The sequence below is a fragment of the Monodelphis domestica genome, chromosome 1 (genome assembly GCF_027887165.1).
Source record: "Monodelphis domestica isolate mMonDom1 chromosome 1, mMonDom1.pri, whole genome shotgun sequence".
NCBI lineage: Eukaryota > Metazoa > Chordata > Mammalia > Didelphimorphia > Didelphidae > Monodelphis > Monodelphis domestica.
Genome location: NC_077227.1, coordinates 50,114,446 through 50,128,183, shown reverse-complemented (window position 1 = coordinate 50,128,183; position 13,738 = coordinate 50,114,446). Strand labels below are relative to the sequence as shown.

The following is a 13,738-nucleotide window of genomic DNA, read 5'->3' as shown; positions in this document are numbered from 1 at the left end:
CCAGGTCTAAAATATTATAATCTTGTGATACCCTGATTTCTCAGTTCAACAGCAAAACTGCCCTTTTCTGAATTCCTATATCATTTATTCCAGTAGCAAACATTTTACAATCACACCATTTTGGTATATCAGATCTCATAAGCCATGCTTCTGTTGCCATTTATTCTTGGAATTTCCCTCAGCACCCAGGCCTTCTTGCCTTGGTACATCCAACCACCATTTGGTCTTTTCAAACTAGGATACCCCAGGCTTATGATAGCCTACATTGCCTTCCCAGAGTCATTCTTGACTTCTGGGCTTCAAAAACATGTACATCATGTTATCATCATCTCCTTCCCCATTTTTCTCATCTCACTTTTGTGTATTGTCTTCCTCTATTAGAATCTAGGTTCCTTGTGGTCAGGGGCTATCTTTCTTTTTGCTTATTTTAGTATTCCCAGGCTTAGCTCAGTATCTAGCATAAAGTAAGCACTTAATAAATGTAAGTCTAATTAATGTGTAAAGCAGATTCTAAGCACATGAAATAATCATATAGCCAAGAAGCATTTATTGGGTCTTCTTATATGGCAGGCATTATGCTAAGTGGCTAGAGATATGAAGAAAGAAAGAAAAAAACCTTGCTCTCAAGGAGTGTAGTATAAAAGGAGAAACAAAAGGTAAACAATGATAAAAGACAGAGGTTATATCCTCTCCTCTTCTAGACCCTGAATAAAGATTCTTTAGCTGTTGCTGCCCATTTAGCAATGACACTTTTATTTTGATTATAATAAAAAAAAAGTTGTTATATATGTGAGGTACTGTGGAAAGGGACCTTTTCTTCTTCATGAGATCATCCAACACTTAATTTGGTGCCACTTACCCCTGGAATCTCTAAAAGGCCAGCAACCAGAAGAGGCAGCTTTAGGGCAGCCACACTCCCAGTGACTCCCACGAGAACATGGACATTTTTCTTCATTGATGATACAGGTTCTGGTTCTGAACAGGCTACAGTGGTGTCAAGCCCTTGGGAACTGCATGCCCCAGACTCCATGAGGTCCTTTGGCAACAGTGTTCAGGGCCTAAAGACAGAGAAAGACCCATATTCTCAGTTCTAATCCCTGATAGTTAGGGTCCCCTAGCTGCAGCTAAAAAATTGGTCCCAGGAATCTTCACAAAGAAGTTTCATTGCTGATTTTGCAAACAGCAGATTGAAAGAGAAAAACACTGCAAGGAGAGGCACTCTACTAATGCAACGGAGATAAACACCACTTTCTGGTGGAGAAGCAAGCCCAAATTCTTCTGTGGCACTCATTGGGTAAGGGCTCATTTTGTTTTGTCTTTCCCACTACTTTCAAGTACTGTCCATGTCAGTCCCATGCCTCTGAGGTCTTAGTTTTCCTTATCCTACTATTGTGCCCTCTGGATTCTTGTTTCATTATTAACAAACTGCCCTTCATATTTGGCCTGTTGTTTTCCTCCATTGAAATTACTTTATATTTACTTATACAGATATCCTACAGATATCCCTTCTTCATCACAGGGATTAGGGGCACAGTGCCCCAACAATCTGGAAAATCTATGTAAAATTTTTTGGCTATCCTTTCATACCAGAGAAGAAGTTGGAATTTTTTCTTTTTCTTTTATGGGTTATTTATGGTAAAAAAAATGTGTATTTTTATGACATTAAAAGATAAAATATATTGATATTATATAGTACTATACACAAATTGTATGGATTTCCGAGTTTCCAAACTTTTTCTGTGTTGTCTGCTTGCCTTCATGTGTTGTCTGTGCTTTCACCAAAACTCCCCCCAAATTCCCATTTAATTTCTTATGTAATTTGTGATATATCAAAACCATGATGGGAAAAGTTGTGATATGGAAGGGATACCTACATACTTAATGTTTTTCATACCCCCAAATAAGGTAGAGATTATTTTATTATCTTTGTATTCTCTGTACCTAAGCCAGTGCCTGGCATACACTGTCTGCTTAATAAAGACTTATTGAATTAAGCAAAACTATTATAGTTTGAAAAGGTTTCTCAAAGGCTACCATGTCAAAACTTGCACATTTTGCTGTAGATGGACCAGGAAAAGATAATCACCTAATTGAAAACTACTGAACAGTTGCCATGTTGATATGGAGGAAGGTCCCCTGGACACTCCCAAACTTCAGAGGAATCCCAAGTCAAAGAGTACATGAGGTATTCCCCATTCTTGCACCCCTACAGTACTGGCTAGAGGAAGCCCACCTGAAAGCAACTGTATGATAAAAGGAGTCTTTGAGAGATACATTGCCTAAGCATTCCCCTAGCTTCCTCATAAGCTCCTTTATGTACCTTCCATTTGCATCTCAGACATCAATTCATTTCCTGAGATATGCAATTCACCTGCTTTGTGGTCAGGGACACCTGTGCTTTTCTTCTCACACCTGTGTACCACCACCACCCCACACCCTCACCCACCACCTCCATTTCTGGTCATATAGTCCCTGCCTGAATGAGGTATAAAAATCCTGAAACCCATCTCTTCATTGAGGCAGGCCTTTACCTGTACCTACCTCCCAGTCATTCAACTTGCATTCAACTTAATAAATTTCTATTTTTAAAGATAATCATTGGAGCCAGTCATTCTTGAGGAAGGGCCCTTCAAGTCCAGGGTTAATCTCAGCTCTCCCACAACAATGTACCTAACACTACTAGGCCCTGTGAAAGCAATGAGAAAATATATGGTTACATCACAGAGCTTACAATACAAGGGGACAAGATTCCTACACATAAGAAATCATCTGTGAACAAGATATGGCATGCAGTGCTAACTAGGCTGAAGAGCTCAAGATTAGAAGAGGTGCTAAGGAAAAGAAGATTCCAAAATAACTTAAGCTCCTTAATGGTAGGGCCCAGGGCAGCTAGATGACTCAGTAGAGATAGACAGCCCTAAAGATGAGAGGTCTTGGATTCAAATCTAGCCTCAGAGAATTCCTAGCTATGTGACCCTGGGAAAGTCACTTAACCTCAATTGCCTATCCCTTACTACTCTTTTGCCTTGGAACTGATATTTAGCTTCAATTCTAAGACAGTTGTTTTTTGTTTTGTTTTTAAAGGGTAGGGACTTATTTCCTTTTTTTGTCTTTGTATCCTCAATACCTTGCAAACAATAGATATCTAATAAACTGCTTGTCAAATGAATGACTCATACACAAGACTAAAAGGGTACTGTAACTAAATGTGTTGCCTAACAGTATATAAGGAATCTGCCATGAAAGAAATTCGTTACCTACTGGAAAATTCATCTTCTCTCTTAAGAAATCCTGACTCCCTATTGACATGGACATTGTGCCCCCAGAAATTCAGGCAAACTATTATCAGGGAAATTCCTTTGCTCCCTTACATCCTCGTGACTCCTAACCCAAAACATCTAATAACTCCTATAAAACCCTGAGAAGATTCTCCTCCTTTAGATTTAAGATGGACAGAGAGATGCACCTCCAGGCTACACCTTGATACTATCAGGCTGTATCTCAGACATCTGTCTGTTCCCTAAAACTGAAGAATCTTTTATGAGGGTCATTCCCTATGTCTCCAGGCAGACCCCAGGCAAATGACCAACCCCCTGACTGAATGCCTGAGGGTTTACCACTCTAGAGTTACATACTCACTATTACCCAGCATCTGTAGTAAAGAACATAAAATCCCCAGAATTGATGTCTCCATCCATGCTGTCTTCCCAAGGAGCAGCCTTCCATCTTGCTGTTCCACCTGTCCTATCCTCCTGGCCATTCTCAACATTACTTTCTAAATTAATACATTTCTCTTTTTGTTTTTAAGCTAAGTTTCAGAGTCTTGCATTCTTGCAGAAGGTATCCTTCCCGAACCCAAGGAGTGCACCTCTTCACCCCCACAACACTATGGTCATCTATAAAGAAGGAAGAGGAAACCCTTCCTTGATTTTTCTCCTTCAGAACATCTGTCAACCTGAAAAAATCACAGACCTGCCAGAGTAGTTATAGTAAGTCTTTAATCAGACCAAGGGGATTATAATTAAAAACATCACACAAAGCCACCACCCTGGGAGGTTTATAGTCTCAGGAAAGACTTCCAGCAATACAATACTGGGAATTTCTGTTGATCTATAAAAAGTGGGGAACTTATATAGTTTTCAAGGAAAAAAGAGAGAACAACAGACTCCTTACAGGAATTTAAAAGTACTTGGGAATATGAGGTAGCCAGAGGGTTGAGTAGCTGGAAGTAGCCTAGATGTAATAGCTAGAAGATAAGGTGACTTGGAGAGGCATTTTAGGTTTTAGTGTCTTTAGCTAATCCTGGCTAGGTAACTGGAAAGATACTTAAGAGTTTGTCTCCTTTAAACTCAGTCCTTGGGAAGAAAGCAAACCCAATTCATTGTTAATTCAAACTTTGTCTTTTAATTTTCTAGAAATAATTAGGGAAATGAATCAATCTGGAGAATCCTTAAAACAATGTAATTATTCCTTATGCCCAAATTTTTACAGAGAAACAAGTGATTCAGGCAAAGAGAATTAAATATACATACATTTTTTTTCCTGTAGGCAAGAATAGTTTTCTGGGGGCTCTAATATCTATCTATCTTTCCACATAAAGAACCCTGCTCAAAGGAGGCTAGATTTTTCATTGTAGTAGCTGAGACCTATATTATTATCATATATAGCATAAGTTAGTGCCATCCTGATCTAACTTATCAGTGAAAAGGTCCCCAAAGTGCCAATTGCCTTTTGGCCTGTGAGATGCTGCCCCATTGGCAGGTAGATAGGCAGGATGCCCAGCTGAATAACTACCAAATGAATATACTGGAAGATTACTGAATAACAAGAAATGGATATGAAGAATTCAAAGCAACATCTGATGCAGGATGAAATGTCATACTAGAAGAACAACATATTGACTACAATTATATAAATGATATAAAATAAAAGAGCATTCAATAGAAGGAACTTAAGAGTAACTGAAAAGCCAATAATGGTTCCTGAACACAGAAAAGGAAACATACTTCCATCAGAGTTATTGACATCATCAGTTGAAAAGCTGTTTTTTTGTTTAGGGAGACTTTGGAGGTTTTTGCTTGTTTTTGCTTGTTTTATGTTGTTACAAGAGACAGTTCAGTCCTGCTGTAGGACAGAAGTAGTGACATTTAGTTCAATGGATTAGATTTGTGAATGGTAGTGAAGCTGACAAAGAAAGGAAAATTGAAAGTAAAAGCAACCCAAACTGGAAGAGGCTTACATTCTTCTCAGGAAAGCAACATGTACACAGATAAAAAACATAAAATAAAATATTCAAAGTAAATGCAAAGAAATGGGGAGGATGGCTAATAACTGGAGAAGAAAACAAGAAACCCTTATAATCCAGAAATGACTGTTTAGGATGATATAAAAACAAAAGGAAGGAATATATCTTATTTTTTTAAATAAGTAACTACTACTGGGGTATAGGGAGTCATACAACCAGCTGTGCTGGGAAAATCATTCTTCCCAGCTGGTGGCAGGACCCAGTACCTCTGTGGCCAGTCCTCCTAAGAATAAGATACTCCCACTCCTCACCATTCTCAAGGGAAGGAGGAGGATTCTGTGCTTTAGGGGAGATAATCAAAAGCTGCACCCCAAACCTGGAGTCAGTATCAGCCACATTGAGCAAAAGTGGAGAGGAGCTCTTGGTTTCTGTTTGGGGATTGGGTTTCATCTCTGTGTCTCAAGAGTTTTCTCATCATATTATCATCATTACCTCTGGGGAGCAGGTGACTGGAGAATCAGTTCAATTGAAGGGCAGAAAGCCAGTCTTTTATTTCTTTTGTCTCCTCCCTCAGAATCAGGGCCCCTCCCTAACACAATGAATGAGGAAAATTGTTTTGTCTCAGGTCCCCAGGTGTTAAGAGCTCTGCCTTATTTGAAAAAAATTCTTTGTGGACCCTGTAGTGATTATGTATACCCCTCCCCTTCCCTTCCAAACCCCTACCTGCAGAATGCATGTTCCTTGAGAGGCAGGGGCTGTTTCTGTTTGTCTCTGTATCCCCAGGGCAGATGGAACAGAGCTCAAGAGCCAACTTCAAAGCCAGGAAGAACAGGAATACAAGTCCAGCCTCCAACCTCAGACCCAGAGGCTCCAGAAAAGTCACTTACTTATTCAGGGCTCTTAACTTTCTTAAACCTGCTGTTATTAGAAGAGTTTCCTCACCCTCCTCTTCTTGGTATGGAGGAAATCACATGTCCAATCTCACTAAGTTCTATCACTATACCTTGCACATAGTAAATGCCTTGTTCCATCAATTCATAAATTAATAAGCTTTCATTAAGTGCCTACTATGTGCTCATACTGTGCTAGGCACTGGAGAAACAAAGACAAAAGCAAATAGTCCCAGGATTGAATACCTTCCCTCATCAAGAAACTATCTATTGCCCTGGGTGAAATCTGCAGAAATGAGGGTGAGAGAGGGGAGCAGTTACAAATCAACACCCCATAGCAAATGAATGGTGGGATTCCCAAGGCAAGGATAATGATTTCTGTCTGTTTGACCTTGGCCAAGTCACTCCCTTGGGCTCCAGCATTTCTAGTATGTAAACAAAAAGCTGTACCCAGATGACTTCTTAACTCTCTTCTAGCTCTAGGGCTATTATTATCTTTTTGATATTCCTTTCCAGATCACTACTCTAAGCAGTAGCTATAGAGGAAGAATAGAAACTTGATTTATATGCTTCCAGGCTGAGTTTATGGCCATTAATCTGTACTTAAATTAAAATTAAATTCCAAATCTATAAAGCTGTTACCAATTCTGATCCTGCTATCTTCCTGTACTGACACAATGGGGTGAGAGTAGGGTGTCTGCCCAAAGGAGTGGGTGGTACTGGCAGATTCCCTAACCTCTATCTTCCCTCTAGCTCATATTATGAAAACATAGCTTCCCGTGAGTTCAAGTACTCTCTCAGCTTCCAGTGCCACGTAAGATGAAAATTCTTGGCTCAAGTTCAAAAAGTTGGCTAAGTGGAATTAGATATCTACTATGTGCAAGATTCAAAACCAAAAATGAAAGCCTCTGCCCCCAGAAGCTTAAAATCTACTGGGCTAGACCAGGTAGATAGCACAATGGATTAGAGTGCCAGGCCTGGAATTAGAGAGACCAGGGTTCAAATTTGACCTCAGATACTTCCTAATTGTGTGGCCCTGGGCAAGTCACTTAAGCCCAAGATTGCCTAGCCCTTACAGCTCTTCTGTCTTGGAACTATTACTAGGACAAAAGGAAAGAGTTTTAAACAAAACCAAAAACCAAAACTCTACTTGGCCAAAGAAAGCACTAGTGGGTCCCTAGCCTTGAAGTCCACTGCTACATGCCGATTCCACCTGTTAGTGCAGCATAGTTAAGATTGAGCCTCTTTTCTATTGTGGTTCTCTAAAAATTCACCAAACAAAAAAATAGGCTTCGACTGAAGCAGGTAGGACAGGCAAGCCATTAAGCTAGTCATAAGTGCCTTCTAAAGACTTTTAAGAAAAGGGTGGAGGGTTAATTTTCAAGGAAGGGAATTTTTCCTAGTTATTTATTTAAAAGAGGACTTTTGTTTTCACATCACAGTGATTTCTGGAAATACCCTCTTTATCTCCTAAGCTGAACCCTTCTTTGTTACAAAAGGAAAACAGTTAAGTAAAAGACTCAAGGGTACTTTATCTAGTCTGGAAGCCATGGATAGCAAAATATAATTATTAGCTCAGTCAAAAATCCAGTCACTAACTCTTGGTAAGAGGATAATAAATTAACATATAGAAAGTGCTTTAGAACCTTAAAACATCATATAAAGAGTAGCTCCTACTAGTATCAAGGACAATAATAAAGAGCTGACATTTATATTCAAAGTGTTTGATGGTTTTTAAAACACTGCAGTTATCTGAACTTGCACCAACCCTGTAGAGAACACAAGCTGGATAATGGTGCCCTTATTTTAAAGATGAAAACTAAGGATCGGAGTAAGTTCCCCCAGGTGGGGTGGAGGTGAAGGAGCCAAAATTGATTGCCAATCTTGAGATTCCAAATCTGCTTTATTTTTTTTTTAATGTATTATAGCCTAAAGAATACTAACAAAAAAGTCAAGGTCTATCATTTACTAAGTCAGTCTCAGAGGTTATTAAATCTGGATAAGACCTTAAGAGGGGGATGAGTCACCCTCTCTGAACCTGTTGGGTTGTTTTTTTTTTAAACCCTTACCTTCCATCCTAGAACCAATTGGTTCTAAGGCAAAAGATTGGTAAGGGCTAGCCAATGGAGATTAAGTGACTTGCCCAGGGTTACACTGCAGGGAGGTGTCTGAAGCCACATTTGAACCTAGGACCTCCCATCTCTAGGCCTAGTCCTCAATCCACTGAACTACCCAGTTGCCCCCAAGAACCTGTTTTCAGATCCATAAAATGGAAGAGATGCTGCTGCTCTATGTACTTCATCAATAACATTGTGTATAAATAACCTGTTTTGTAGGTTATAAAGTACTTTATATATGTTAGGTATTATTGTTACAGTACCAAAAGTCAATATTTGCTGTGGGGTCTCCTTATATACTTCCTGGCAGGGATAGCATCTGGTCTCTGAGAAGGGGTAGTAAGCCTCAGGGTACTTGACTGGAATGGAGAGTAAGGGAGAAGAGAAGTGCAGTTTTTGATAAGGGCAGGGTAAGAGATTTGACTAAATGGCCTATAGAAGTTCTTAATAGGTTCTGAACAATAAGAGATAAAAAAAAAAAGATAGATTACATCTCCTCATGGTAAACTGGTATCTTGGACATTCTGATAAGCTTTCTTTCTGCAAGGAAATAACCATGAAATCCAGAAATCCTCCCCCAAAACTCCAATAAACATCCTTCCTTTAAGTCAAAGTTCTGTCCTATGGAAGGCAATTTGACACATTTTTGAATGAAAACTACTTCCTAAGTGAGTCATTCCATGACTCATGTTATGTGGGCTACTCCACATACATCTGGAAATACGTAAGAAGGGGACCTTCTCTCACCCAGGAAGTCCTGGACTCCCTCATTCATCAATAAAGGTTAAGAACAAGCATAGATTCTGAATCTTACTCTGCTGAACAGAACAACACACTTTGTGTGCAAATATTCATAAATGCACATAATTTAAGAACACATTTTTAATATTTTAATATTAATATTTTAATATTTTTGCTCTCCATAGGACATAGTATTTACATTATGATAAATCAAGGCTCTGATACTTACCAGGGTGACCTTGCTTAAACAAGACATTTAACCTTTCATTTTCCTTATCTATATAAAATAAGAGGGTTGGATTGAATGACTTTTAAGGTCTCTAACTCCGGGTCTATGATGCTAAGCAGCAGGTGAGCCACTGAAGCCTTCAAGTTCTAGGTGATAATAATAATTTCAAGGATTTTCATAAGGTATATAAATGGCTTGTCCTAGCTAATTAATAAGTTTTTGCTCTCCAAACTAGTCTAGTGGAAATGGTATTTGACTTGGAATTGTATTATGAATATAAATTTAAGCTCTTATACACAAAACCTATGATTTTGACTTCCAGTGATTCATAATTGACATTTATATAGGCTAAAAGCCTATATAAGTAGTAGTAAACAGTTTGATATTAATAATATGGAAATAGATCTTGATTAATGATACATATAAAACCCAATGGAATTGCTCATAGGCTACAGGAGGGGGAAGAGAGGAGGGAAAGAATATGATTCATGTAACTATGGAAAAATATTCTAAATTAATTAAATTTTTTTTTAAAGTAAAAAAAAGAAATATGAAATATGGAAGTATTTGAGGTCAAGGACCATTTCATTTTTGGTTTTATATTTCTCAGCTCCTAAGTAGTGCCTGGCACATAGTAGAGATTTAATAAATACTGAATTATTTCATTTGAACCTCACCTCTCATAACTCAAGTATTAAGGAAACAAGACTCAGAGAAGCTAGTGATTTATTTGTCCATGGTCCTACAGCTAGTATCTGATTAGACTTAAATCCAGGCCTTCTAATCAAATCCAGTGCTCTTTCCACTTTTCCAAGTTATAACCTCAGATTGACATGAACACTTTTTTTTTAACCCTTACCTTCTTTCTTAGAATTGATGCCAAAGTATAAGTTCCAAGGCAGAAGAGGGGTAAGGGCTAGGCAATTGGGGTTAAGTGATTTGCCAAGGGTCACACAGCTATTAAGTATCTAAGGTCAAATTTGAACACAGGTCCTCCCAACTCTAGGCCTGACTCTCTATCCATTGAGCTACCTGGCTGCCTCCCAGGAGGGCACTCCTAATTACTCAAAGTCTTTCCCCACATATATTACCAATCCTCTATATTAGAGGTTCCCAGTGTGGGATACATTTACTCTCAGGAGGTAAGGGTACCATTTGGTAAATAACTTTTTTACTGAACAGCTAGTCCAGTTTCAGATTCTTACTAGCCTGGGCAAGTCATCTAATCTCTGTATGCCTCAGTGCCTCATTTGCATATATAACAGTAGCATATACCTCCCAGGGTGACTGTGGGGATCAAATGGGATGTTATCCTATGATTTCAAGGGAGAGAATAGTTAATAACTAGCAATTTTATAGCTCAAATGAGATGTCAAGCACTGTGTATCACCTCAGGGTTTGCAAAAAAACTTGACACACGTCATTTGCTGATATACATATATATCTATGATCTCATTGCTTCAATGGGATAAGTTAATAACTAGCATTTACATATATTTATACATAACACGTATAATTATGTTGATATAGTTTGACATTTAATAATATATATTATTATATTCTATATAAACTGAGGGCCAGTGAGGCTGCTCTCAGTCCAGCCCCTCACCCCATTCCCCAACTCGACAAGGATTTGAAGACCCCTCCCCACTCCCCCGGGAGGACTTCCGTTTGCGTAACTCATTTTCTCTCTGGGCCTCAGTTTCCTCTTTTGTAAAAAAGCTCAGTCGCCTCAAAGGCCCCTTCCAGATCAAATATCTGGGATCGTAGAGGTCCCCGGCCCCTAACCCGCCTTCATCCCACCCGGCCCCCAAGGGACGAACTCGCTTCCAACTTCTCACCCCTAAGCCAGGTGCGTCTCCCACCAGCCCGCCAAATCTCGCGACATTTCGTGGCCCAAACCCGGAACCTCGGATTGGTAACCTCGCGAGTGACATGCAGCCGCCGGCAGCGCGCGACCTGCTGGGAGCCGTAGTTTGTTCCTCAGTAGTCAACCAGCTCCAAGAGACTGCTTGGAGGAAGAGACTTTAGCGGTAGAAGATGGCGCCTGTATGAAAAGAGCTACTGCGCAGACTCGGACTCCCGAGTGCTAGGGGAGGAATCCACGCCCACTTTGACCTCATGTCCCGCCCCCTCCGCCCACCCTTACTAAGTGCCTTCAATCAGCTGACGTCAGAAAACTGCAGAGAGACAGAACTAGTCACCTTCTGCGCAAAGCCGTCTGCAACCGCTCCGCCTTTCGTAAATCTAGACTCGTCTTGCATATACCCAGTTATTTACAGGCTGGCTCTCCCAGTTGGACTCCCCTCGAGGGCAGGCACTGATTTTTTTTTTATTCTTTTGTGGATCCTCAACGCTTAGCACAGTGCACACAGCAGGTGCTTAATAAATGCTTGGCCGACTCATAGCCCTGCCCTCTCAGAGCTCCTCCAGAATTTAGGCTTCAATCCACAAAGTTCAGCCCTTTACAGGTTTTAGAACTAGAACTTGTAGATCCAGGAATGTTTAGAATTCAAGGGATCAAGTCTTCAGCTTCCCTTTACAGTTAATTAGCACCAAGTGTACTTAGTAAATATTTGTCCATTATGGGGACATGCTACCTGATTTTTACTACCAATACCCCCTAATCAACCCCTCTCAATTCTCATCCTTCTTAGAACTGTTATCAAGACAGAAGCTAGAGATTTTTTTTTTAAGGTTACGTCCTTGTATTTCGACAATTATATATATTTTATATGTATATGAGCTCATGATTGTACATTTGTGTATGTATGCATATACCTATCTAATCATAGCTGTGTGTGTTAAGTCTTTTCCTCATGATTTGACATCTCTCTATTGGGGTGTGAGCTCCTTGGGTTCGGGAAGGTTTGTATTCTTTAGTGTGCTGACCAATTTCCTGAGGAAGCTCTGCCCCCAGCAGTTTTTCAGGCACAAGTTAGGTTCTCTGGTCAATGGAATGTGTTTTCCAAACTTTTTGTCATTCCCCCAGCCCACACCATTTAGATCTTTGGGATCTAATAGAATCTTTGGGGTATCAGGACATGTCCTCTTGGAAATGATCCTAAACCATCAAGGAGTTCTGATTGCTTTAGGGAATACCCACGAACTGGTCAGTATGTAGGGGTCTTCAAACCAATGCTACTCTGCAATGGAAGGACACAGAGCATTGGGTCCCTGGTTGATCCCTGCTAGCCACCATCCAATAGCTGGTCTCTCTTCTCAGATGAACTGCTTGAGATAATCAAAGTTCAGTAATTATGCTTCTCAATCTCTTCTAACACTTCTGAAATCTGCCTTTTGTCCTCAGTATTCAACTATACCTTCTCCAAAGTCACCATGATCACTTAACTGACAAATCAAATTACCTTTCCCCCAGTCTTCATCCTTCTTGGCAGTCTTTAATATTGACGATCATCTCTTCTTGGAAACTCTTGTTTCTAAAACACTGCTCTCTCCTAGTCCTCCTACCTATATCACTGGTTTCCTTCAGTAAGTCTTCCACTCACCTTAGATGTTCCCCAGGGCTGTCCTGAATCTTTTTCTTTCTCCTCAATAATTTACCTTGGGGATCTCATCAGCTTCTGTAGGTTCAAATTTGATATATGCAGATGATTCCCAAACCTATGTATATAGATCTAGTCTCTCCTAAGCTCTAGCCTCAGGGGCATCTTAAACTGTATATCCCATAAGCATTTCACAGTTAACATGCCCAAAACAGAACTCCTAATTCTCCCCAACCCCTCACTTCTTTGGTAATTCCTTTTAATGTCAAAGGCATCCTCCTGGGCACTGAAGGTCTGAAACTTTGATATCATCCTTGAGTCTTCCATCTTAACCACCTCACTTACCAATTTGTTGTCCAGTTTTGTTGTTTCTGCCTTCACAATCTCTCTCAAATATATGCCCTTCTCTTCACTAACAAGCCATAAAACCCCTTTTTGGCATAAAGTCCCTCAAAACCTGGCCTCTTCCTACCTTTCCAATCATCTTACACTTTATTTCCTGCCACAAATTCTATTTTATATTTCCCACACATGATTCTCCATTCCCCAAAACTCGATGCCTTCAACCTCTCTCAGAAGCCTGGAATGCACTCCCTCCTCCTAACTGACTCCTGGCTTCCTTCAAGACCCACCTCAAATCCCACCTACAGGAGACTTTCTAAGACTCTCCAATTCAGTTAGTTCATCTCTTGACATTATTTTCCATCTTCTCTGTATATATCTTGTAAGTGCACAGTAGTTTGTATGTTGTCTCCATAATTTGAAAGTGAGATTCTTGAAGTTAGGGAGTGTTTTTGACTCTCTGTAGCCCCAGCATTTAACACAGTGCCTGGCACATATTAAATACTTTATCAGTTGTTTATTAACTGTTGAGGACTGAGGTTTGTCTGTAGGCTGGGTTCATCATTGGCTCAAGCTCCCTAAACAGAATCCTAAGAGAAATCTAAATAAATGATGATGAGCTGAATGAGATAAATTCTTAGGACAAAAGTCACAGCACACCTCCAAGA

At 39.9% G+C, this 13,738-nt stretch overlaps 1 protein-coding gene across 5 annotated transcripts in view; it reads right to left on the bottom strand.

The window, feature by feature from the left end:
• PPCDC (phosphopantothenoylcysteine decarboxylase) overlaps positions 1-11,290 on the bottom strand; it is a 60,753-nt gene extending 49,463 nt beyond the window's left edge. For 2 of the 5 annotated variants that reach the window (XM_007478179.2, XM_056799032.1), the window contains exons 1-3: positions 11,064-11,217; positions 2,542-2,686; positions 860-1,058 (exon numbers count right to left, since the gene is read on the bottom strand). In XM_007478179.2, coding sequence (XP_007478241.1) covers positions 860-1,030 — 171 coding nt within the window. In that variant the 5' untranslated portion in view covers positions 1,031-1,058; positions 2,542-2,686; positions 11,064-11,217. Of the gene's footprint in view, positions 1-859; positions 1,059-2,541; positions 2,687-11,063 lie in introns of all 5 variants that reach the window. The other 3 variants (XM_007478180.2, XM_056799036.1, XM_001379709.3) reach the window with 2 other exon arrangements.
• Between the last annotated feature and the right edge of the window lie 2,448 nt (positions 11,291-13,738).